This window comes from Sinohyriopsis cumingii, unplaced genomic scaffold (genome assembly GCF_028554795.1).
Source record: "Sinohyriopsis cumingii isolate HCF-2022 unplaced genomic scaffold, ASM2855479v2 utg001437l, whole genome shotgun sequence".
NCBI lineage: Eukaryota > Metazoa > Mollusca > Bivalvia > Unionida > Unionidae > Sinohyriopsis > Sinohyriopsis cumingii.
In genome coordinates, this window is record NW_028315999.1 from 399076 (window position 1) to 425630 (window position 26555).

Below are 26555 nucleotides of genomic sequence, written 5' to 3' on the forward strand. Positions count from 1 at the left end.
ATGCCTCGAAAGTGTGTTAATACCGCGGACAATTTTTGCTATATTTGTGGGGAAGTGACATTTGCCAACCAGAAGAAAAGTATCAATTCTCAAGTGAAGAAGGCATATCATCTTTACTTCGGATGCAAGGTTGGTGACCAAGACAAGCCTTGGGCTCCGCATATATGCTGTGCTACATGTACAACACAGCTTTCACAGTGGTTGAATTGCAAAAGGTCATCAATGCCGTTTGCAGTCCCAATGGTGTGGAGAGAGCCAAGCAACCACCTAAATGACTGTTACTTCTGCTTGGTTCCTCCTCTTTCCGGCGGAATAACGAAGCGAAAGAAGTCGAGAATAGTCTACCCAAACATTCCGTCTGCATTGAGACCAGTTCCACATGGTGAGGGACTTCCTATTCCAGAACCTCCAGCAGAATATTCTCTTGATTCATCTGACGAAGACAAAGGTGAGTCGACCTGTTCTTCTCCTGGTCCATCAGCATGCAGTGATCCAGATTTTCACTGTGGTGCATCATCAACCCCGCACAGAATAACACAGGAAGAACTAAATGACCTGATTCGTGATTTGGACTTATCAAAGAACAAGGCAGAATTGCTAGGATCAAGACTCCAACAATGGAATCTTCTAGAAGAAGATGTCACAATTACTGCATATCGAAAGCGCCACCAGCAATTGGAGCCTTTCTTCAGAAAGGAAAGTAATCTGATATTCTGTTCCGATATTGAGGGCCTCATGAATGCTTTAAAAATCACTCATGACCCACAAGAATGGAGACTATTTGTGGACTCTTCGAAACTGAGTCTCAAGGCTGTGCTTTTGCACAATGGAAACATTCTTCCATCTATTCCAGTAGCGTATGCTGTCCACATGAAAGAGACATACGATAACTTAAGGCAGCTACTGAATTCCATTGAGTATAACAAGTACAGCTGGCACCTCTGTGGTGATTTGAAGGTAGTTGCCCTTTTAATGGGACTGCAGCAAGGATATACAAAATACATGTGTTTCTTATGCGAGTGGGATAGCCGAGCAAGGGAAATGCACTACATGAGGAAGGAATGGACTCACAGGCAGAATGTAGCCATTGGAGAGAAGAATATCCAACACCCAGCTCTGGTTGAGGCTCAGAAAATCTTGCTACCACCCCTTCACATCAAACTAGGTTTGATGAAGAACTTCGTGAAAGCCATTGACCGGACTTTGCCAGCATTCCGATACCTGCATGAAAAATTCCCTCGACTCAGCGAAGCAAAGATTAAAGAGGGAGTTTTTGTGGGTCCTCAGATTCGAGAGCTTTTCAAAGATGACCGGTTCAACAACTTGCTGGAAGGTGACGCGAAACAAGCATGGAATGCTTTTCGCCTAGTTTCTACAAACTTCCTCGGAAATGTTAGGGCAGAAAACTATAAGGAACTAGTAGAAGACATGTTGATGAAGTATAAGAAACTTGGCTGCAATATGTCTCTAAAGATTCACTTCCTTCATTCCCATTTGGATTTCTTTCCTAGCAACTGTGGTATTGTTAGTGATGAACACGGCGAACGTTTTCATCAAGATATCGCAACAATGGAACAAAGATACCAGGGAAAATGGTCCACTACAATGCTGGCTGACTACTGCTGGACACTCCTCAGAGATGCTCCCGAACAGCTGTACAAGAGACAGGCGAAGAAATCTAAGATGTAGTCAATGACTTGATTTTTTATAGGTAGGCTATTACAGTTGACCTTTTACTATTGGAATGCATTTCGTTATGTAAACATTAATTTCTTGCAGATTACAAAAAAACTAGAGCCAATTTTGCAATTTGACTGTCATATTCGTGTTCAGCACATAAAAATTGATAAGAATTGACTAATTTTATTTCAGTAACATGACTTTTGTAAAAATTTGTTGTCCAGTGTTGTCAGTCTGGCAAGCACACACATGGGTACTTCATTTGCGTTTAAGAGAGATAACTCTGCTTGAACTAAACTGGGGTAGGAGTTATCCAATCACAATATATACAATTTAAAAATTATGTGTGTCACGGCTGTTTAAAAATATAAAAAAAACCAAAAAAAAAACCATGATCTATATATAAATTAACATAATCTCACATGTTGCCAAGAGTCTCATTTTTTTTAACCCTGACAGAAACTACAACCTTACATAATGCACGAATCACAGCTATTTTGTTTGTTTATTTCTGAATACAATGATTCCAACAAATTTAGTTCGGCCCCTGGGTATGTTCAGTTGGGTAACAATGAGAATTTGAAGATGGTTTTGAACGCAATTTTACCGCGGTCAGTCTAATACATAACAAATTAAACTGACTAATTCGCTAGGTACCATATTAAATTGCTAGTCTTAGACTGCGATAGTCTTAACATCCATGGCTTCGAGAGTGATTGATTTTTAACTGTGATAACGGTCAGAGAGATGGACGAGGCAAGGTGAATTTGTATTTAAGTAGCGGGAAAATGACAAAGTGGAGATGATATAGAGACAGTTTTGTTAAATTTGAACTATGTGTCATAAAGTGAAATTCTCAAAGAATCGGATTACTTAAGAAAAGAGGAATAGAGAGAATTATTCTAAGTTCGATGATAATTTCCTAATTTTCGGCGATTAGATAAATATAATCACAATTATCTAAGCTAAATAAGGAGTGTGTATTCCGAGACGAAATTCAATGTTTAAGTATTCCCCTCGCAAACTTAGTCAGTCCAAGGTATTGGCTCTGGTGGAATCGAACGTATTCTCCTCTTATAAATTATCTAAAGGACGGGTGTCTGGAGGTTTAAGAAACACGGAACGTAAAGCTAAGCAAACGAGTATTGGAAAGCACGACATAATTGTTTCCATTTCATGGTATGAGTTCATAATTATTTCCATGAATTTATTTGTATTATATTCATACATCATTTTTCCTTTGATTACTTCGGGAGATAATTGTTTGCTTTCATTCGTCTTGAATTATATATGCCTCGTTTATTCTAACAATTTCATTCATTATTTTTTATACGAGTTTGAGAGAATTCGGTGAATTCATCCGTGTTAAATGATATAAATGATATAGGCTAGTAATTGATATTACTATGTCTGGAAATGTTATGCCGATGAATTTTTAGTTAGCAAATATTGTTATAAGACATGAAGTGCATTTCGTGAATTCATTTGTATAATCAAAATTTAAACTATTTTAACCGAGAATCATTGGTATTAGCATTAAGAGCGTCTGCCGGCTGACACTTAGTACAGTTAATGATTTATAGTCCACAGCTTAGGAATGGTTCATTAAAAAGTCCAGAGTATGTCATAGTTCAATTAGGGATACTGAATAGCCGTCAGCGGGAGACATTAATCATCTGGTACTAGCCGAGTGGTCTAAAGCGCTCTCCGTTACGGATCACTGCCTTCTCACCTCTGTCTGCGTGGGTTCGAGTCAAGGATTCGGCCAATGTGGCTATGTGAGAAAGCTTGCCAGTAGCTTCTCGTGGGTCGATGTTTCTTCCCGGGGTTTACCCGGGTTCTTCCTCCACCATTAATACTGGCCGCCATGCATAGCCTATCGTGTGCTGAAAAATGGCATTAAACCCTGCAACAACAACAACATCATTTACTAAGTTTGTGTTCACTGATTTATATTAGCCTTAGTTTCTTTGAATTACGATATGACGATATATTACGTAACGAGAGAGTAAGTAATGTTCGACCTAGAAGTAAAAACCTGACAAACATTTAGTTTGCTTATTTATTTAATTTGAAAAGAGAAATAGCTCATACTATAAACACACGTACAGTGCACAAAGGGAAGAGACAACCATAATCACGGCCATGGACCGGAAAGGAAGCTGGAGAGAGAAGATGAAAAGGAATATGTCGACTATAACATATCACCAGCGTTGAATTTGGAAGGACCGGCATCTAACCAAGCTATACAAGCAGGTTAGGTAATTGAGTTCAACCAATTTCGTGATGAAGATTGTCTTATCGGTATAAACAGAACGGCAAAATTCATTGTTTATAACTTTTGTAATTTTATTTCCAAGAGAACGTCTGTCATTCCAATGTCGTGTTCAAATTCATTTTGTTTATATAATTGATTAAATTGTTATATTCAGCATACTGACACTCGTGTTGTTCTATTCTGTACTCATGCTGAGGTCTTTGATTATTCAACCCATCAATTTCATATTTTATTTGATTATTTACTCCACCCGAGCAATAACACCTTGGTGGATCATCGTCTAGGTAACGATAACCACAACCACCATGTATCAAAGTGGTATCGTTATACCTATAGTCATTTTTAATTTTTCAATAATCTCTGATATATGTCAAGAATGCACAAGTTAGCAAGTCACTTAGTCTCATTTGCCAAAAACACTTTGCTGAGGTACCAAGCTATATCTTATAGTATCGTTTATATAAATGTCATAGCGCAGTTTCAGCTGCTCTTTTCATACTTATGCTTTACTACCAAAATATTGTTGCGAATCAAATCAATTGTTTTAACTGTGAATTATGTGTTTTATTCTTATCAGCACCTATTGAACCTCTCATGAGTGATAAATCACATTATATCATATTATGTAACAACCACGTCTAATGGCAATATACCAATCAGCATGTACCTCTCTTATGTCCGAACAGAGAAAGAATTCATACAAAATAAAGCACTTTATATTTGTTTAGTATACACAGAACATAACATCAGAGGCAGGTTAACGTGACCAATTCTTATCATACAATACATGATTGCAGCTCCTGACACTGACTTTAGATACACGAGGTCACTTACCCCAAATCCTTTCAAAAATGAACAACCTACCTATCCTATTTGTAACACAACTAGAAAACTTCCCTCATTTCTGTAGAGAATAAAAATTATTAAAAAAGTATGTCACCAATTACAGTAGATCACAGCTTATGTGCAGTTATTTTAGGTTTTGGGTGATTTTTTTGGAGGGGGAATGCGGAACAATTCCAAAGAAAAACATTACGTATCTCAGGTCAAATGGACGGGAGGAAAATGTGCATCTAAAATGGACATGTCATTTATAATAAAGAAATCAAAAGATTCAACAGCAACATAGAGAAAATTAAGAAGAGGCAGTTTGATCACTTTACCTTGCATAACGTTTGCGGAGTCAGTGAAACATGGGTCCAATCACAGTATGAAGACGCTTATACTATTGCATACCTTACAAGCAGTGTGCATTTCCATCTTAGATAAAAGGGTGATCTACATTAGATCATATAGATGCATATACCTTTTGATGGTCCTACAAGTGAAAGTGCAAAAATCTTTTTGAAAATCTTTTTATTGCTACTTATCCTGTGTGGATGATTGTACCAACATATGGTTTACACCCTACATCATAACATGTAGCTGGTCAAGAATGAAAATGATGCGAATCAGATTGCAACATGTCCATGCTTTGTGAATGAGTTTGAAAGCCAAACCTGCATCACCTTGGGGTCAAGACAAAGATGACAATAATGGTCATCAACTTGTTTGTTACCATTACTTCTCTTGAAGAAGTGTTGATATTGTCATGAGGTTTTAAGTAAAACACTTTTGATTTGCAATTTCTATTTGGGATGTGAAAAGTTAATATCTGATCACCAACATGTCTGTTAAAACCCATACCTATCTTGGGGTCAGGTAAATATTTTTCTAATGCACTTGTGAACATGCTAAATTTGGCCATTAACAAAAATATTTTTGTTACCAAACTTGATATATTGGATTTTTTTGGGTTGCATGTCAGTGATTTAAATACTCAGAAGTTACAGAGAATAAAAGAAGGGTAGAAAGAGGTTTCTTTTCAGTTGTTTCAGGTTCTTTTTGACCAGTGGAACGTCAGCCCTTTCAAAGAAACAATTGAGTACAGTTGTGCATATATTTTAAATATATCAAGATTTCAAGTGTTTTTCTAAGGCTGGATTACATTTAAATTTGGTTCTAGATCATTTATTATTTAAGATATTTTGACAAAGTTTGCAGTTTGCAACTTATCTACAGATTTCTGTGGGGCCCCAAGTGGCCGAGTGGTCTAAAGCGCTCTCCATTACGGACCACTGCCATCTCACCTCTGTCTGCGTGGGTTCAAGTCTCAGATTCGGCTAATGTGGGTATGTGAGAAAGCATGCCAGTTGCTTCTCGTGGGTCGGTGGTTCTTTCCGGTTCTTTCTGGCTGCCATGTATAGCCTATCATGTGCTGAAAAATGGCGTTAAACCCCACAACAACAACAACAACAGATTTCTGTTATGGTTAGTTGAATGAAGTTCTAGTATATTTCAGACATTTTGACTGATAATTCTGCCAGTAAGCCTTAACCAAGATATGCATTGATTACAATTTTTCCTTTATATTGCATTTAAATTTAGTTTAAATTTAGTTTGACAATATTTCTTGAGGTTTGAATCTGTTTTTTTGCACATACTCTCAGGTCGTTCGTCTAGTTTATTAAATATACAATCTGTTTCAGAAAATGGTGACTCAGATAATTCCACCGATGAGCCTCCACCTCTTCCAGATAAACATTCCTCCACAGAAAGAGATGCTCCACCTGTACCTTCTCGGTCTTCCTCATTAGCAATCCCAAAAACACCACGAAAGCCCAAGGTTAGTTTCCTTGAGAAAATCAAAAGTCGTGCATCCATTTCAACAAACAGTCTGTCTCGACTTAGCCGTGAGTCATCACCTGAAAGCACTGATTGACTTCACAGCTAAGTGATGCTTGTTTATATCATACTGTTTCTTGTTCAGTACTGATTACTACTACATGAAACAAAATTTTGTTTAAATATTGAGGACTAATACCTCAACTAGTTATGTCAAAAGTGCCTTGGCCAAAATGGCAAACAGGCTGCCTCAGAAACATTGCATAGAACACACTAGAACCTTTTTTTAACAAAGTGACAGAAATTCTGGAAATGTGTCAGTTAAACAGTATTTTATGAGAAAAAAAAATAGTTAAAGATGCATTATTATATGAAAATATGAGTCAGAAATTGCCACTTTGTGACATTGATACTGGGTAATTGTGACATATTGATACTAGGTAAATTGATTATCAAGTTCATTATTCAACACATGGATGCCACTCTTGCATAAAACTTGTCATCAAAAGACAATCAATGGACTAATATAGAGGTTGATTAGGGAAAATGGAAAAATAAATTTTGATCTATATAAAGTGCTGTACTCTGTACAAAGCAGGGCTGGAAAAATTCATTGTCTAGTGGCCAGGGACAAGACAAATTCAAAACTGAGCAACCAATTAACTTAAAGTCTCAGTCAGAGAAACAGTTTTTGTTATGTTTAAGGTAAAAATGAGTATATTTGATAAAATGTAAAAGCCATAAAATGAGTTGTCAACATACAGTACAATGGAAATTTAAAATTGGAACTTTGGCCTTCATTTTCAGATGATATCCAAAACTAAATTAATCACTGTTTTAATTGGCATTTCCATTTGAAAAATTTAATTAGACAACCAGAAATCTTTGGTGATCAACCACATCCATTTCACTGAAATGTCTCAGATTTCTTCTTCAAACTGTGATTTTTTAAAAATCTTATTGCTTAGTTGATAATCATCGATTTTTCACAGAACAGCCAGTAGACATCAGGAATTAGAAACTGTAGTCATAATATCTTAAATTCTCTAGATAAAAGTCTTGCTTTATGTTGGTGGACGTTTGAAGGATTTGCTCAAATTTGAGAAATTCATAAAATTGATTTAATATCAGTAATACTTAATCTGTTGCTATTTCTTGGATTACTCTTTTTCTGGATGAAAAATACCCTCAGCCAAATGATACGGATTCATCCTCCGATAAGGTGACTTTGAGAAAGTTGTCATGTCTAACCCATGACCAATAGTCCTCATTCATTTTTGGTTGCTGCAGTTATTATGGAGGTTTAAATTACACTTCAAAGAAAATTGTCTTCACTTTCATCCATGTGTTGCAAATAGAGTACTATCATTATATGCTGTGCTTTTACAGTTGGAGTTACCGTCATATCAAGTATTATTTTTCTTCAGAATTAGCTCTCAAGAATTTTTAGCATTGTTTGGTTAGGTTTTTTTCATAACCTTGCACTTAGGTTACTACACACACACACACACACACACACACACACATCAGATGAAATCTGAAAATTTTGTGAAAACAGATGGACATGCAAAGAAAGGAAGAAAGGGCCCTCCTCTTTTTTCTTTTGAACTTTCTGGATTTTCCATCACTTATTCCCTCTGGTCTCGGCATAGATATAGAATAGATTCTTTGGATATGTAATAGACCCATGGGGCCCTTACTAGGGGAGGAACTAAGTGGTGGAGAGTGAGTTGTGGCCTCCCATTAGGGAGGAGCAGTACCCTCTCCAACCCTTTAGGGCTGAGAGCAAGTTATGACCCCCTCCCCTACAGGAGGGTAGAGCAGCACCCTCAACTGGCCCACAGCTATGGTGTTGGCTAAGAGTAAGTCTTTCAATCCTCACCCCCACAAGGAAGGAGCAAGCTCTCTTTCAGCACATGAAGCCCATTGTTGGTGATAAGATTCAGTTACTTGGGAAAGGGAGAGTTACAATACAAATCATTAAGATTTGAGGAAGGGTCTTCCTGCAGATCATTGTCACCTGACCAGTGACTGAGCACTGGGTGTCAGTCACCTGGCACCAGTCTATGAGAATTGGTTATGGGACACACACACTCCAGTATGAGGAAATGGTTCAGGTTGAGACCACCCATTTCACTTGGCTAATATTGAATCCCACGTAGGCATGGGAATCTGTGTACATGTGCCAGATAGGGAAGGGGCTCAGATCAGTTAATTCTTAAGGAATATTGGAACTTTCCACCACAAGGACTTCAGGTCTTTGGCCCAGTGGTAGAAAGTTCAATGTTTCAGTCCAGAGGCTGACATTGACCTCTTATAAGGTGAGGTCAGAAAGGAGGGAAGGGGCAGACCTTCTTCCCCTAACCAACCCAGAAAAAATGCAAGTTCTAATCTCTAATCCAACTGCTAAGTCTGCCAGAAGAGACAGAAGGGAAGGGACTCCTCATTGTGAGGAGTTATGGGTCAAGGTCCTCCCCGTACCTGCAAAATCTCCCCTGCCACAGAGATACATTGAGTCACAAAGTCCTGCACACACACACACACACACCACCAAGCTAGAGCAGGATGAGGATGTCTTGTCAGTCCTTGTAGATTCTCACAAGTTTGATGTATAACAGGAAAAAGTGGCACCTTCCCCTTTGGGTCATTTACCCTGTTTTAATCCTACATTCTAACCAAGGTTCAGGGATAGTGTACATGGGCTAAGGTCATGGGTTAGATGTGAGAAATTTCTCAAAGTCACCTAATGGGAGGGCGAATTCTCATCATATGGTCACCACCAAACTACATCTTTAGAAATTAAACATTTACCATTAATTAATTCCATTATAAAATGTACCATTTATTTTTTCCTCCTGTCCACTCTTTCTGCCTTTGAAAAAAATATTGATTTTGTATGAAATGTTATAAGCAAGATTAAGTAAAATCACATTTTGAGGAGAAATTTTGTGAAAATGGAGCTAGATTATTTTTATGCTTGTAGCTCTGTTTGATAAACATTTGTCCTTCCCTGTCTCAGAAGGCAAGTTTAATTTTATCATTTTGTGAAATTGAGATTCTTTCAGAATTCATCACTGTGTCTGTAAATCATTTGTAACTAAATGAGGTTTTCTTTCTTTAAAGAGTTTCAAAATTTAAATATAGAGAAATAGGAGGAGGACTGATAAACATGAGAGATGTTTATTGGTATACTTTTAATTATTTGGCTATGATAGATTTAGAAAAAACTGAAGAAATGTAATTCCATTTGTTGCATCTCACCCCCGTACACATTTGGATATCATGGTTAAAATATATACTCACTTATATGTTGATTCCAAGTGCAAACTGCATAGACCAGGATCTGATATTTGCAAAATGCACCATCAGTTCTGGGTGTTATCAATTTATTAGGAGTAATCAGTAGAATAAGCAAAATGGATCTAGTTTGTTTGCAGTTGGACTAAATGTATAAGAAAGCATGTATGGTATATGTTATTTCTTGATCAGTTTGCATATATTTAGGGCAAACTAACGAAATAATCCTAATGTAGTACTACTAAACTCTCACATATAAAGGTCAAGAATTTACTTGTGTACATGTGTACATATAATTGAAGTTATCAGTTTTTCTTTTTTCTTGTAGAGTATGAGAATAGTAAGCATATTCACTAGGATGACTTACAAAGACTGATCAGAGCTGTCTTAAGGCTTTTTGAATAGTACCAGTCCCTGTCACCATTTCACAAGGATCTTGTGTGCATGGTCTCTTATAAACGTCATGTATATGAACATTGTATGTCACATGTCTTAGTACCATTGTTTATCAAGTTTTATTGCAAACTCATTTAATCTTAAATGGTTGATCTGTTGTTTGATATGGATGTTAAGTCTGTATTTCCATATCGTACATCTGGACTGGCACTGTTTATGGGTTTTCACTCATGTCTGCATCTTAAAAGGCTTTGATCCTCTGAATCAAACTTTAATCAGTCTCAGATTTGTTTTGAATTTCATTCACTCTGTATAGTAGAAAGTCTGTGGACAGTATAAAAAATTCAAGGTAGTGTATATAATAACTACAAAACTGTTTTGTTTTGAGTCTAATAGAGAACTCTTTTACAGGTATATGGTATTAACAAAATTGGCCTCACTGCATCAACATATTTCTTCACCATATCAGATTTGTTCTTTCAGGTGACTCCAGACAAAACATATATTATTTTCAAATAACATACATATTAGCTTTGAAAAATCAAGCCAGTGTAATTGGTTCACTAGTGAATGCTGCACTGGTGATCTTCACATTAAATTTTCATCATTGTCCAAGTGTGAAAGACATGTTGATACCTTTTGTCTCACTGACAAAGCTGGTTAAACATATGTGTTATTTTTCCAGTAGCAGCAAGTGGAACAAATCATAATGGTCAATTTTAAGATTCTCTAGCCAAATTGTTTGAAGTTTTTGCAAAGAAGTGAGGATATGTCAGTGCATGGGTCACAAGTGAGACACCTTTCTGTGCAGAAGCACTGTAGTCAATGTTGCAGCTTTATTCTTCCAAATATATTGTTATTTATTACAAAATAGTTTTAAGGAGAAAAAAATTAAAATGAACTGCTTGAGATGATTAAAATTTGTTTCAATAGAATTTTTAAAAAAATACATAATTGAATTATGTAATTATTCAGACTTGACAAGTTTCACAATTTGTCCTTTAATTTTTTAAATCTGAGTTCATTACAGTTGAGTTTGTGTGGTCATTATGTTGCTTAGTTGAACAAATTATTGATGTGATGTTTTGAAAGGTTTCTATTTGTGCATTCTTTTGAAGACAAGAACTTGCATCGTTAAGTATGATTTAGAGATTTTGATGTTCTAGATGGAATACATGCTTAATTGAATGTGTCTATACTGTATAACATGTATTTATATGCACTGGCTAACTTACTGTTGTATGCTTCTTGTTTATCCAGAGAAACAAACACATCAGCATTTACATCTGCATATATCATAATCCATTACTTCTTGATATTTTAAGCCATACAAATGAAACAGAGATGTCAAATTGCAGCTATTCATTTTCACTTCTATTTCGTAACTGTTTACTCATTATAATTATGCAGCTAATCTTTCTAGGCTTATATCTTACTTACACAATATAATAATGGTAATAATGGAAGCATTATCTCATTAGCCTGTGATTTTAATAACAATAGTTTGTGTTATTCTAATTGAACTGTGTTGGTCCAGTCAATTAGCTACCATATATACTCATCTCTAAGTTAGGCCCAGCTGCAGACTTGACCCGGCTGGAAAAGTAGTCAAAGGAAATTGCCTCTATAAATCACTTACATATCTCACCTCTGTCCACATGAGTTCAAGTCTTGACTCAATCAATTGTATGTAAGAAGTCTTTCCAGTAGCTGCCTATTGCTTGTTGGCTCTTTCCAGGATCATCATGGGTTCCTCCTCCACCAGATATGATGACTACCATGATATCCTATCAGGTGCTGAAAAATGGCATTAAACCACTTTTTAAAAAAAAACTGCAATCTGCCATTAGCTGCATATATATAGACCATTATCCAACGCACCGGTAGCTTTGGATCAGTGCAGTTTGTTAGGAGTAATCAGTTGTACAACATGGATCTTAATCTGTTTGTGCATTATGTGATGGCAAATCAGTCTTTTCTGCAGTTGGGCTCACCTTATATGTGGGTATATAAGGTTTGATTTGTGCATTTTTCTTCTCGTTTGATTGCTGTTTCAATCAAATTAAAAGTAAGAGCATGTGTTCCAGGTGTATAGTTCTATCTCCTGTATTGGCAAAAACAAATGTCACTTGCACTATAGTCATGTGTCAGTGTCAGCACTGATGTTACTATTTGAATTGTCAGATTCCATGCTTGAATTTTGTATTAAGTGTTTGAAAATCCAACGTATTTTTGGGGTAAATCTTATCATGATGTATAAGTGCTCTGTAGCACCTTTATCATTGTTTATTCATGTTAGGTACAATTTGTTGACTAACTTTTTGGCCTTATCTAGCTGTCCGTCAAATACAGCTTCGTTACATTTTGCACTTAGGTCAGTTTTCAGGCTGTGTGTTGGGGCTTCCCTTTTCCATAATCACTTTCTAGCTTTTCAAAGTTATACATCTCATTTTCAATCAGTTCAGTAAAATTATTTTAAGCATGGTCTATGCAGTTACCCTTTCTTTTCCCCAGACATCATATTGTTGACTTTGATCAAAGTCACAATTCTTGCAAACAGTTTTAGAACTGTATTGGGGTATGCAGCTTTATATGGATGAAACCATGTGTTAGATTAATTTCAGACACTCCACATTATCGTTAAGAAGAATTATGGCTTGGTCCCTGATTGTCTGCTCTCCTTTGGTTTCTGCTGCATAACTGTACTGAGCAATGTCAAATTTCAGTCACTATCATTCTTCTTAATATTGACCTTGAATAAACTGGATTTACAGGATTCCACTGATTGTGCATTCTTCTAACTTGAGTTTTCTAACGCAAGTTCCTGTTTATTATCCTCTCAAGCAATTTGTACTGACTTGGTTTTATTTGATAAAATCCACAGGCATTTATAGTTTCCTTCACAAGTTTACTGCTGGCATCAACTGATGGCATTTATTATGGTTATTAAGTTTCACATTTTGCAGATGCTCAGTTGTTTTCTGATACAGATTTCCTCTATGTGATGGTGTCTGCATATGTCTAGTGACACCATTTTTGTCACCCATGTACTAGGATAAAATCCACTTTGCATGAAGCACACAATGCAAACTCAGGACCTTTGATACTCACCTGCACCAACTTACGCTCTAATTTTCAAGGATTGTTGAACTTGGTGTAATATTTTTAGCTGATTTTGTTTTTCAGCATCAGAAGAAAGTACACATTTCAGCATTTTGACATGAATTGACCAAAAAGATATGATATATTTCAACTATAAAAAGGTATGTGTGGTAGACAGCCTTTAGTATGGTATTTTTTGTCCACCAGCAGAGGGAGACACATGTATGGATAGGTGAATGCTTATCAGTATTGGGGTAGGTTTAACTACATTTTTACGGGCAGTTTTAGTGACATTAAAAGTAGGATTATTTTAAAGACAACACATATCAGCTGAGCTTGAATACAAGTCTTGCCTCTAGTTTTGCATGTATATCTTTTGTTTTGTTTTTCAGCCTCTTCCTCCACAACCCTCAGAATCTGAATCTGAGATGAACTTTCCTGCTATTCCACAGAAGAGGAATGCTGCTTGTCAGAATGGAACAAACTTGGAATGATCTTGCCTGCCTTAATCTTTCTCATTCAGGATCTTCCATAATCTCAACTGCTGATCTAAATTTCTTGTATAACAAATGATGAATGATGCTAATTGGAATGAACCACACAGGAAATGAGCTGATTCTTTCACATTTTACTTTTATATGTTATACAACACACTTCCTTTCCTCTTTCACAGTTAATGAAGGCAATTTGTTTGAATGGCTGAACAGGGAATGCAAAAACTTTCTCACTCTCAGTTTTCAAATAACCTACAACCATTATTCCTTTCTTTTGTCATTATGGCACATATATGTATGAATGAAGTTTTCGCTGTTTTATTTTGATCTGTTTGAATGGTCAACTATTTTGTATTCTTCATGCACTATTACTTTCTCTGCACAAGCTTAAACAGATATAATATAGAAACATCAAAGAATATTTTTCTTATATATTTGCATAAATCAGAGATTTATTTAATCTCCTTTGAGAATAAAATGTGCTTTTAGAAGGTCCAAATTTGTTGCAGTAATAGTTGTGAATAAATTCAACATTTATTGTATGCATCTAGTGCAGTAGGAAAAGGGGGCATGTTTAGTTGCTAATATTGATCCATTCATCTGTAAGTCTGAATGTAAAATCTCAAACCTGAAAGATGAGAAATTTTTTCACATTTTATCATGGTCATAAATAGATGACTTAATTAGATTTTAACACCATTGTTGCATCCTTTCAGTTCTTGTACACATTTCTATATATTTAAAACTTAGACATTTTGACAACCAATAGACTACCTAAAGATAATTTCAGGGTCCTGTTTGCCATAAATTTTAAATATATCTCCAGAACTTGAGCAACACTTGATGTAATCTTTCTGACACTTGTTAAAAGCTGTTTCATTTTTCATAGATCCCAATTTCAGTTTTTAATTATTTTTATTCGAACAAAGAAGAATGATATTTGATAAAGATTTGAGAAATATTCAAGGATAAATGAACCATAAATCAATACAATGCTCAAGTTTTAAGCAATAAAAGCTTCTAAATGTGGACTGTTAAGGCCGCATTGCTTGGAAATTGGCATTTAATTGTAGAAGTTTGAAAGTGGGAATATTATACTCTCACAGGTAGTGTTTGAATTTTTTTAATGAAATTGGTAAAAATGCCAGAACTATACTTAAAACAACTTAAGAAATATTTCTGCATTGAATACCTTAACGTACATACAGAAGCCTGAATGAGTTCATTTTTTTTCTTCTGCATTTTTAGTAAGGCTGTGCTAGAAGTGTTTGTTCCTTTTTTAAATGTTTACATTTTTATAAGACATTGGTTTTTAGCTTGATATATTTAAGTGAACATTTGTTAAAATTTTGTAAATACTTTTGGAACGTAAATAAATATTACAAGCTTTTAAAAGTTTAGTATATATTCAGCAAAGGAAACATTTCACAAAGAAAATGAAATTGAAGAGCTGGGAACCAGTATGTATTCAATATGGAGCCTTTTTTTAAATGCACCCACTGCTTGCAACCAGGGAATATTGATTTAGGCCCCACTGTCTGATGAAACTTGTAATATGGCACAAAAACACTAAACCTAAGCAGATGAATTTTTTCTATCATGTTTGTATTGATATTTTGATCACTTTGATTGTCAGTCTCATTTGATGTCAGTCTGTTAAGCAAATTTTCAGTTTTTTTAAATAAAAAAATTGAATTTTGTGGACTTAGACATTTTTGGACAAAAGCCATGCTTGCATGATACAACAAACAATACCTGAGGTAGACAAATGAAATTATTGATAATAAAATTTGAGCCATTACTGTTTGCAGACAAAATGTAGTAGAATACTTTGGATTCTAATTTCGGGATTTAGGTTTTGTGGTAAAAACTGGTTGGAACCATGCTTATTTTAATACACTGTGTATTTTATTGTCAAGTTTGGGAATCAAATTTACACCAAATCTGTGTGAAGATTTTATAGAAAGAACTGCTTCCCCCTCTCCATTTTTGTAACCAAATTAGATTACATTTTTTGCATTCATTTAATGGAAGAAAAAGATATGCAAAATATGTACTCATTTCCATTTAACATGTACATTATCATTATGCAATCTTACAGAGTATATCCATTGTTTCATTTGATGCTCAGGTCCAATAGGTAGACACTGGCAGTTCACTTGTAGTATCTGACCGATAACTTTTAAAATATGCAGGAGCTTTTAGTCACATCTAAATATTTTACTTATAATTATTAAAAGGACCATGTGCAAAGTCCAGAGGATCAAATGATATTTATGAACTTCAAATGTACTTCTGTTTGTTCTCAAGCTTGTTAACCATGAGACAAAACTTAATGAAACTTTACACAAATACACATCATCACCATATGATGTTTTGCATGGCAGATTTAAAAGCTTTAATTCAGAAAAAAATAAGCAGGCAAAATAATAAAGGGAAAAGTCTTCTGACTTGCACTTTTGTATATATTACTTTATTATATTAAAATTTATATTTAGCAAATGTTTATTTCTCTTTAAATATGTTCATAATTATTAAATGCTAAAAATGGACCATAATATGCTTTGTTATGTAAGTAGACGCTGAATAGCTATATTTAAAATGAAATCATAACACATTCCAATGCAGCTTTTGTGAGACACTTGCTAGAACCTTAGTGACTGTTGGCAATTAAGGTTGACCTTAATTGGTTAAAACTAGAATCGGGAACTAAATGGTGTTGAACTTAAAAGTGATTTTGCATTTACATGTAACCTTCATGTCAATTATTATAACTGGACAAAGTGATGAGGTATGTGAAAAGATGATTGAAAAGAAAGTGTTTACAGTAGGAAAATGTAACTGATATACATGCGAATGAAGAACCACAGTGAAAATTTGTTGCTAAAAGTTCCCATTAACAATTTTATTTACAGTTGGACATGTTTAGTTTCGGTCAGTTGTATTCATTTTCTATATGCAGATATTAATTTCAACATGAACCTATTTTTCACATATGCATATATTTGATTTTAAATATTCTGCTGAAATATGCTGTTCATGTCATCATTTAAAGCATATTCCATTATATATTACATTATGTTTTACTTCATGCACACATCTACTGCTATGATAAGTTCACCTTTACCAGTTATCTTCACCTGGTTTGATTGCGTTGCACCATTAATTTCTAATGTAATTTATTTGTCACAGACATTCTATAAATATATGATTACCAAATGACATGTTCCTTAAGTATGTCAAGGAATCAGAACAATATGTTCTGCATTTAAAACTAAGAGGTTACCTCAACTTGGAAGTACTAATGTTAGAAGATAACATTCCACTATCAGGACCTTCTTTAGATTCCTTTACTTTTTTTGCATACATGAAAGTCATTCATTGTTTTGTTCATTGCTAAATTTTGTCCTGTGAGCATTTCTGTTTCTTTGCTTCATTTTCTCATGTGAAAAGGTTGCTTTACATATAAATGTGAAAATGATTCACACTTAGTGGGTTGTTGTTTTTGTTTTTTAAGGAGTGTATTGGTTTGTAACTGTAAAGGTCAAAACTAGTCTAATAGTTTTATCTATACAAAGGTTGAACATTACATTCTGTCATTTACATTAGCTGCAGTACTTTTGCAAGGTGAACATAATTTTTGTATATAGATTCTGTATTTAAACAAATGATCATGCAAAGAAGGGTAAATGTCCAAAAATACTGCTCAGAATGTCAAACCAGTCTGCTCTGTCAAACCAGTCTGTTATGTTTTTTAAAAGTAATGTGAGTCATGTACAGAGAAATACATCTTGCCATTGGTCATATTTGCAGTGTTTGAGAATAAGTTACTTTTTTATTTAGGCTTGAAAAACCTTGCTTCGTTTAAAAGAGAAAGTGAACAGTTTTACACATGTTTTACTTAGATTGGCCTTGGTTCATTAGTTAGAAGCAAAGCTTAAGGTTTTTCACATTGAATTTGTATCCTCTTGGTTTCATTATAAAATGTATTCATATTCTTTGAGCATTTATTGATGTGCCTTGGGGAAATGTTGCACTGTGTGCAATAAAGAAAACATTATTTTTATTCTATCTTTAGGTAATAGTCAAGCAGTATTATTAGCTATGTATTCATTCATATTGAACTTCATTAATTGTATGTGGAATACTTGATGTGTCTTTTATCTTTGAAATTTTGTGGCCTAATTTTTGTTTTTATGTATTTTGCTTGAGCTTCAGTGTCAGTGTATTTGCTGTTTGCTGACATCTCTAGCTATGTCATTGTGGCCTTTTAGTTGACCCTGTAGGTTTGTTGTGTATGCTTGTTCAGATAGCATGTTCACTGTTTTTCCTTGAAAACCAATTGTTTGTACATTTCATGGTTACTGCCATCTTCACTAGCCAAGGTTTCAATATGTTAACCATATCTACACCTTGGTGGATCGAGCAGATATTTTAGTGCTTTGTCCTAGTGACATCTATTGTATTTCGTGAGTTGCATCCCTTAAAACGTGGTGCCAACTGACCAATATCATGTGACAGCAGTACGTTGTACATAGTGGAGGCAGTTGACTTCAGAAGGATACTTTGTAGGTTTAACATCAAAAGTATGACTACATACCAGAGAGAAGCCATTACTGTTGTATTTAAATGAAGGGTATTTTTACAAACACGGACCGTCAGTGGAAGTTTGCTTATTTATCAGTCCATTTGAGTTTTGTGCTCCCTTTATCTTGATCATGTAGGAACAGTGTTCAAATTTGAACAATTTAATTTTGATTAGAGGCAGTGGCTTGCCGCTGCATCCACTGAAATTCACAGACATGAAGCACAGAAATATCTGCCCGATCTGCCAAGGTGTAGAAATGGTTCATATTGGAACCTTGGCTAGCGAAGATGGGTTACTGCAAACCACAGACCCAATGAACTTCATACATGAGCAATGAAACAGTGGACTTTTGGTTGAATTCACACATTTCAGTACCAATAGAAATATAATATTTTGTGAAATCTACAAAAATTTTTTCCCACAAAAAGGAATTGAAATAACTAGTCTATATAATTAGTCTATATTAATCAAGTTCTTGTATTGACTCAAGTCCAACTGCAAACTGCACAGACCTAATGCTCTGGCAGATCGGGGTCTTTGCAGTTTGTTAGGTGTAGTCAGTAGAACAAAGAAAATTGGCCTTGATCTGCCAGCACAATATGCAGTTGCAGATGAAGGTCTGTGCTGTTTGCAGTTTGTTAGGTGTAGTCAGTAGAACAAAGAAAATTGGCCTTGATCTGCCAGCACAATATGCAGTTGCAGATGAAGGTCTATGCTGTTTGCAGTTGAACTCAACTTAAAAGTGCGGTTATGTGGTAATTAGTCCATGCCATGTGCAAAAGATGCATAATGTGCAATATCAATATTCCTGTTAGTGTCTGAAATTTCTGCATCACATGGGTAAATCTCAACATGTATTGATCTTAGGTTTGATCAGGGCTTTTTCAGAGGCATTCCATCGGCCAAATTTGTTGGTTTTTTTTTTAAAGAGGCAATGATTATATTGTTGAATGACATTATTTCTCAGATCCTGTAGTTCTCACATTTTATAGTAACCATGTCATAATACATGTGTATGAGTACAAGTGGTTCCAAAAAATGAATCCGTTTACAACAGTCTAGTAATTATTTTAGAACCTGACTTTGTAAAAGGCCACTGGTAAGATAAATTGCTAGTATTAAAAGAATGAAGCCACTAGTCAGACAGTTTTTAAGAGTTCTTTTCAGGGAGGAAAAACTGTTTACTTGGAGGATTTGAGCTGCCACGTTTATCTTTGTACAAAATGCATCTATATGTAAATGGCTGGCAGATTAGGCACCTACATCATAAAAATGACTGACTACAAATCTTAAATATTCTGAGCAAGCAAAAAGCTGTTTGTCAGTTTTAAGTAATATTTCCAAGCCGAGTAATTTTTTACTAACTCTAATGTTGAGTAAAGTTTTATGATTTAGGAACCATGATTGATGCTGTTTGTTTGTAATCATAAATAGAGCACACAGTGAGTGTAAAATCTGATCTGTCCTCTGCACCCTTATTTAGCTTCTGCCCCCTGATCTGCTATCCTTGGCAGCATGCTCTGCCATGTTTGCTGATCTGTCCATTGTTCCCTGGTCTCACATTTGTGCCCTGATTGTGCTGGCATAGATACGTTATTTGTGCAGTTGTTTGTGCATTAGGCATGAGAAAATATGTTTTAGTACATCACATGATAACTTTTCAGGTTCTGATTAACTAGGACACCATTTTTCCCAGTGACTATTGACTGTGGGATGCTATAGGCCTTTTTGATAACTGATTTATCTGTCTTTAGAGGGAAGCTCTTCATGGCTGGCAATCACGTCTGAGGGCTATGCTGTCAACAATGGCATTCATGGATAAAGGAATCTTTGAAATCAGTAATGCATACAAGAACAAATCATCAAAAGATAGGATGATATGATGTATGGTTAAATAATAGAAATGATAAAATTGGTGTCATACCAAATTTTATTAAAATTGTTCTCTGTGATTAACACAAACTGGATTGGTTATCTTTTGTAGAAATCCTCCAAAAGACAATATTTACAGTTTATATAACGGGAATCCAATTGGAAGAGTATTTGATAAAATTCCTAATAAAGTGTATTTAACCATATTGAAATTTAGGTTGTCACACCATAAATTACCTTTTGAAACTTGTCAGTGGATTGAAATTCCCTATGAAGAAAGAAAATATATTAAATGTTATTGAGCAAATTCCATGACCTCTTTCAGTGTGAATTTTTCAGGGAAGCTAGAGTGAATCTGATTAAGTAATAGTATTACCTATGACTGAATAATTTGATATTTCAAAATTTAATGACAAATAGGAACAAAAGTACTGGTTAAAAACTAAAGCAAAATTATGAATGAATTAGATGCCAAATGGAGGACTTTATTGGCTACCTATCTTGATTCCACATTTCAACTGTTTGCCACTCTTTTAATTATTACAGTGAAATGGATCAAAGCATTATCGTTTAAATCATTGATCACTTTTCTTTAGATACTTCCTGGACTTGTAAATACTTAGATGATGTAAACAGTTAGATGATCCATTCTCTCTCATTTTCTGTCTCCTAGCATTTTCTCACTTGTTTATATTACGCCAAGATGGATTCGTATATAACACAAATTTGATTGTACTTGGCTCGTATGCCATATATGTATGGCCTGAGAATGATTTTTTCAGTCAAATCAGTTTTTGTTATAGATTAGTGCTTACGAACAAGTGAATAAGAAAAATATAACACAACTGCAGAATACACCAAAATCCAAATTAATACATAGTACTTTCTCCGTGTTCAGTCTTGATTAGAAGCAGTCAACTGCCACAGTATCTGACCCTTGTATATATGAGTTCAGTATCATATCTTTTCCATGTGCATTGCTTTGATCTTTGCAAGAAGACTGATTATTATAACAGAGTGTGCTAACTAACAGTTATTTACACAGATCTCAGTAGCAATGGAAATGTCAGTGGACAAGATGTTTTTTTACATTATTCAGTCTGTCATTTGTAAACATGAAGAAAATCAATCTAAAATCAGCCATACTTATTCACATCTTTCAGTGAAATAGTATCTACTGAAATACAGTATGAAAATAATAAATATCTGAACTTAGCATTTTGGGCTTGCTTTAATTTGGGTATTTTAGATTTTACAACTTCTTATTATAACAGTGTGATAAATTATGAACATTTGGATCAGTGGTCCTGGAAATTCATGTGCCAAGGTCCACTGAGTCAACAGAAGAATTCAATTCAAGGGGTGTAATCTAGTTTCCAAAGAGGCCTGTACTTGACTTCGGGATTTATATCTGTTTCAGTGGGCACTATTGTTATACACATGATGTTATGTGATGTACTTAATCTATTATTGCCTTCTCCTTTGGAAACTTTCTTCTTTCAGAGTTTTAAGTGAAATGAAGGTGAGGGCACTACACCCTACCAAACAACATTGTAGTGTTGTTTTGTGCAGAGAAGGTGACAATAGAATAATACTATATTGCCCAAAATACAAAAATGGAAAGTGTTTATTACAGAAAGAGCTTTAAAAAAAAGAAAAATAAGGTATAACCTGGATGAGATTAGGGACACTGGCATTTTATTTTAATTATAAATTTTAGATGCATGTGTATAAATTATGTGCAAAAGAAAATGTGGAGTTCGAAGAGGCATATCCTGATTTGAAGGTTCAGAATCTATTATTTTCATGTGATCCCACCTTACGGTTTTGGATGAAGAAGCAATGCTTTTTACATGCATAGGAACAATACCAAACTATTGTTTGATGCAGATATCTCAGCTACATTATGCAGGTTCTGTGTTAAGTATCCTTACATATAACACTAGAACCAATTGTACATAAATACTTCAAAAGAAAACTTTTATCATACTTGTAATGCAATTTTTTATGAGTTTAGCTATCAGTATCACAGAGTATAAAATATTTAGTCGATGACATGTTTCTGTTGTAAGTGAAACTGTTTGCATTTTGTAAACAGTGTTGCATAATATCATAGACAAGTCCACCTTAGCAGAAGCTTGACATAGCAATCACTTTGGCATCCATGTGATTGTTCATACATCTGTCCATAGCTTAGACTCAGGTCACTGTTAAAGTTTTGTACTTTTGTAGCTAAATAAAATATGGGTTTAACAAATGGGGAGTTTGTTTTTATCTGAGTACAATGCACACACATTTAACTATAAACTGCACAGACCCCGATCTTTTTGTGATTATGTTTTGGTCCATAATATGAGGTAGCATATACCCAGATCTCTTGATGGATTATTTTCAAGTCCAGCAAATTAGGTAATATAGAACCATATTTGTTGGTGCGTTATGTTGGAGTCCAGCTGACTAAGATAACATAGACCCAGATCTGTTGGTGCAATATGTTTGTGTCCAGCTAATTAACATAACATGGACCCCAGACCTGCTACCACACTATGATCATGTCAAGCATATTAAGGTAGAATGTACACAGTTCTTTGGTGCATTATATTCAGGTCCAGGTAGATTAAGGTAGCATAGACTCTGACCTGTTGGTATATTATGTTCATGTGCAACAGATTAAGTTAGCATAGGTCTAGATCTGTTCATGCTTTATGTTTGAGTCCTGTAGATTAAGACAGCATAGGTGGCCCCGATCTGTTGGTGCATTACTTTCAAGACCACATATTAAGGTCTACAATGGTCACTTCATATTGTAAGTAGAATAAATAGCATAGCTCTAGATCTGTATGTGCATTATGTTCAGGTCCAGCAGATTAAGTAGCATAGACCCAGATCTGTTCATTCATTATCTTAAAGTTGCAGATTAAGGTCTACAATGTTTACTTAATATTGTAAATAGGACAAATAGCATAGACCCTGATCTTCATGTATTATTTGGTACACATTTGGGTGTGTGCTACAGTCTTATTTTATTAAGCCTGCCTTAACTGAAGCTCAACATAGATGTTCAATGTTTGTATGTCCATGCATCCATCCACATCCTAGATTAAGGTCAGTGTTAAATTTTGTTTTAACAATATAGCTAATAAAAGATGGACTGAACATAAAGAGGGTCTCATGTTTTCATATAAATGTTAGTGCTGTGAATACAGCAAGATCCACTTCTTAATGATCTGTATATTTTCATATTTGTACTTGCATCATGCTTCATTAATTCCGTAACCTAATTTTTTTTATGTACCAACTTGCACGTCTAATTTTATATGGAGATGTGTAATAATTATATATAGATTGTGTATTTTATTGCTTTTGTACAGATCTTTACATTTTATATGAAAAAAATGTTATAATAAAGAAATAATATATATCTACAATGTTGTCTCTTTCTTTTTCTTTATTTTCATTACAATTTCAGTGCTAAAGGAACAAGTAGTATGTGTTTATTTTATAGTTAAACATGATTAGTTTTGCAATCATTCAGTCTGTTGCATCTGTTTTTATATAAAACATTTTCTTTATTCAGATGCATTATAAATGAGTTCCATGATAAACTTTACTCAGGACTGTGTACTGGTTATTCAGACTGGAGTGTGCGTGTGTGCAGGTACATATTTATATCTACTGTTATATCTGTACATTTGGTAAATCTGTGTTATAGATTCCATTGTATAAATTAGTACATTTAAGTATGTATTTATGCCTTTTTTCCTGTTAAGGTGTCTACAGCAATATTATGTCCGATCATCTGGTTGAAGGCTTAATGGATGAACTTCTTTAGTCTCAGTTGGCAAGAACCAAGATTACTTTGAACTGATGTAAATGGGGTCCAATGCAGCTTTAAATATTTGTCCAATGACATTTAGATATGTTCTTTCTTGTGTTATGTTTCTTCTGAACTATTTTATCGACAGAAAACTTAATTGGGACCACTCGGATGTTACTAAACACATGTCTTTATTATATGCATTTAAATACCTAAGATTTAAGAACACATTCAGATAAACAAAGCATAACACACAGCACTCACACAGTCAACTTGTACAAATGGTAATGTCAATCACACATTGAAGATTCATGTGGACAACTTGTACAAATGGCACAGTTGATCACAAATTGAAGAACCACATGGACGACTTGTACAAATGGCACAGTCGATCACACATTGAAGAACCACATGGACGACTTGTATTAATGGCAATGTCAATCACACATTGAAGATTCACATGGACAACTTGTACAAATGGCACAGTCAATCACACATTGAATAACCACAGGATCAACTTGTACAAATGGCAGTCAATAACACTGAAGACTTGCATGGTCAACTTGTATAAATGGCAGTTAATCACAAAATGACAACTTACATGGTCAACTTGAACAAATGGCACAATCAATCATACACTGAAGACTGACATAGTTGAACAAATGGCACAGTCAATCACAAATTGAAGACTCACTTGGTTAACTTGTACAAATTGCAATCAATAACACTGAATACTTGCATAGTCAACTTGAACAAATTGCACACTCACATACTGAAGACTCAAATGGACAATTTGTACAAATGAAAGTCAATCACACAATAAAAGGCACATGGTCAACTTATAAAAATGGCACAGAGTTTCCAGCCAAAATAAAGCTTCCTACGAGAACTTTCTCCGTAGAAGCCTCGGATTTCATTTTTACGGCCTTCTACGGAAGCTAATTTTCGTGCATTTCAGACCGGGTGTATCGGTTGGTCGCGCCGTGTGTGTTAGTAAATATAGCGTCCGAGACAGGAAAATATCAATCAGGGAATAATTTTTTGTGTTATATTTTTTGTTGCAACGCGGGGGCTGCTTTGGTCCATTTTACGTCACATTGAAATAATATACTTGAAAATAATATGAGTCTGAAAACCAGTACAGTTGGAGAGCCTCATTCTGCCAGAATAGCGCGAGAACAATTAGCGGCACTAAAGAAACTTATCCCGGCAAAAGAATTATTTAAGAAAAAAGTGCGTGCGCACGAAGACACGGAGTACGGAATTACCGAATTATCGTCGAAATTATTGAAGCCAGTTACCGAAACAACCGAGCGAGTCTTACTTGGTGATGTAAAAGATCCAGATATCAGGAAACGTGGAATTCTTCCCGTGTTGAGAGGTATTGAGGAACACACTCGATTAGTGCCAGATCAGCTTGAACAAATTCGCCAAGCACAAATACAAGCACAAACACAAGCACAAGCGCGGCGGGAGAAGTTTCAAGAACAATTACGGCAAGAACGATTGCGGAAAGAACAAGAACAAGCACAAGCACAAGAACAACAAGAACAAATGTTGCAAAAAGAAGAAAAAAAGAAGGAAGAGAAGGGAGAAGAGGAGGAAGAAGAGGGGAAAATAATAGTAAGGGATCCTCTCAAGAAAATAAGGGAAGAATTTTCCGCTGGAGGTTGGATCACGATGAATGTAGATTTGAAAAAAATTGATCATAAAGATTTAAGAAAACTTGGAGAATTTGCGGAAAATTCTTTCGACAATAGAAGAATAAATTATTTAACCGATGAGGGACTAGACAAGATTCCTTCGCGAGAAATTTGGTATAAAAGAATATTTCGTATCAAATATAATTTAACTCAGGCAAGGGAGGACAATTCGAAATTTGTTCAATTTCGAGAATTTGCAAAAAACAGGGAAATGGAAAGGAAGGGAAAATCTTCGGTAACGCCACAACCGCAGGAATTGGGGAAAATATCCATCGAAGGATCTACGCCTCACATTTATTTTACCAATGACGCGATTAGGTATTTTAAAACGGGATAATTTGATCGACGTTGCCAAATTTGGCTTCGATAAAAGACGTAATTATTTGCTTGGGATAAGCGTCAATAAATATACCAAAGATGAATGGATTCCCGCGGTATATTTTGCAACAATGAGAAAAAATGTCGATTTTAGTGATCCGGGTTACCAAAATTTTCTAGAAGAAATAAAAAAATCAGAAGAACCGAAGGAAGAGGAAGATATAATATCATCATGGCACAGTGAACTACCTTCAGAACAAAAAACAGGAAGCGGATATACCATTTGTCCTGACAGCGTCGTCAACGACGTATCTCGCCTTGAAATATTGATCGGAGGAAAACGAGC

General features: G+C 35.0%; 1 protein-coding gene across 1 annotated transcript in view; it reads left to right on the forward strand.

Annotated features, from left to right (window-relative positions):
• Positions 1-23799, forward strand: part of LOC149772488 (uncharacterized) — a 36393-nt gene extending 12594 nt beyond the window's left edge. Inside the window, exons 2-3 of the mRNA XM_089947700.1 lie at positions 6487-6623; positions 13810-23799. Of these exons, the coding sequence (XP_089803826.1) occupies positions 6487-6623; positions 13810-13911 (239 nt within the window). The 3' untranslated portion in view covers positions 13912-23799. The remainder of the gene's footprint in view (positions 1-6486; positions 6624-13809) is intronic.
• The last annotated feature ends 2756 nt before the right edge of the window (positions 23800-26555 follow it).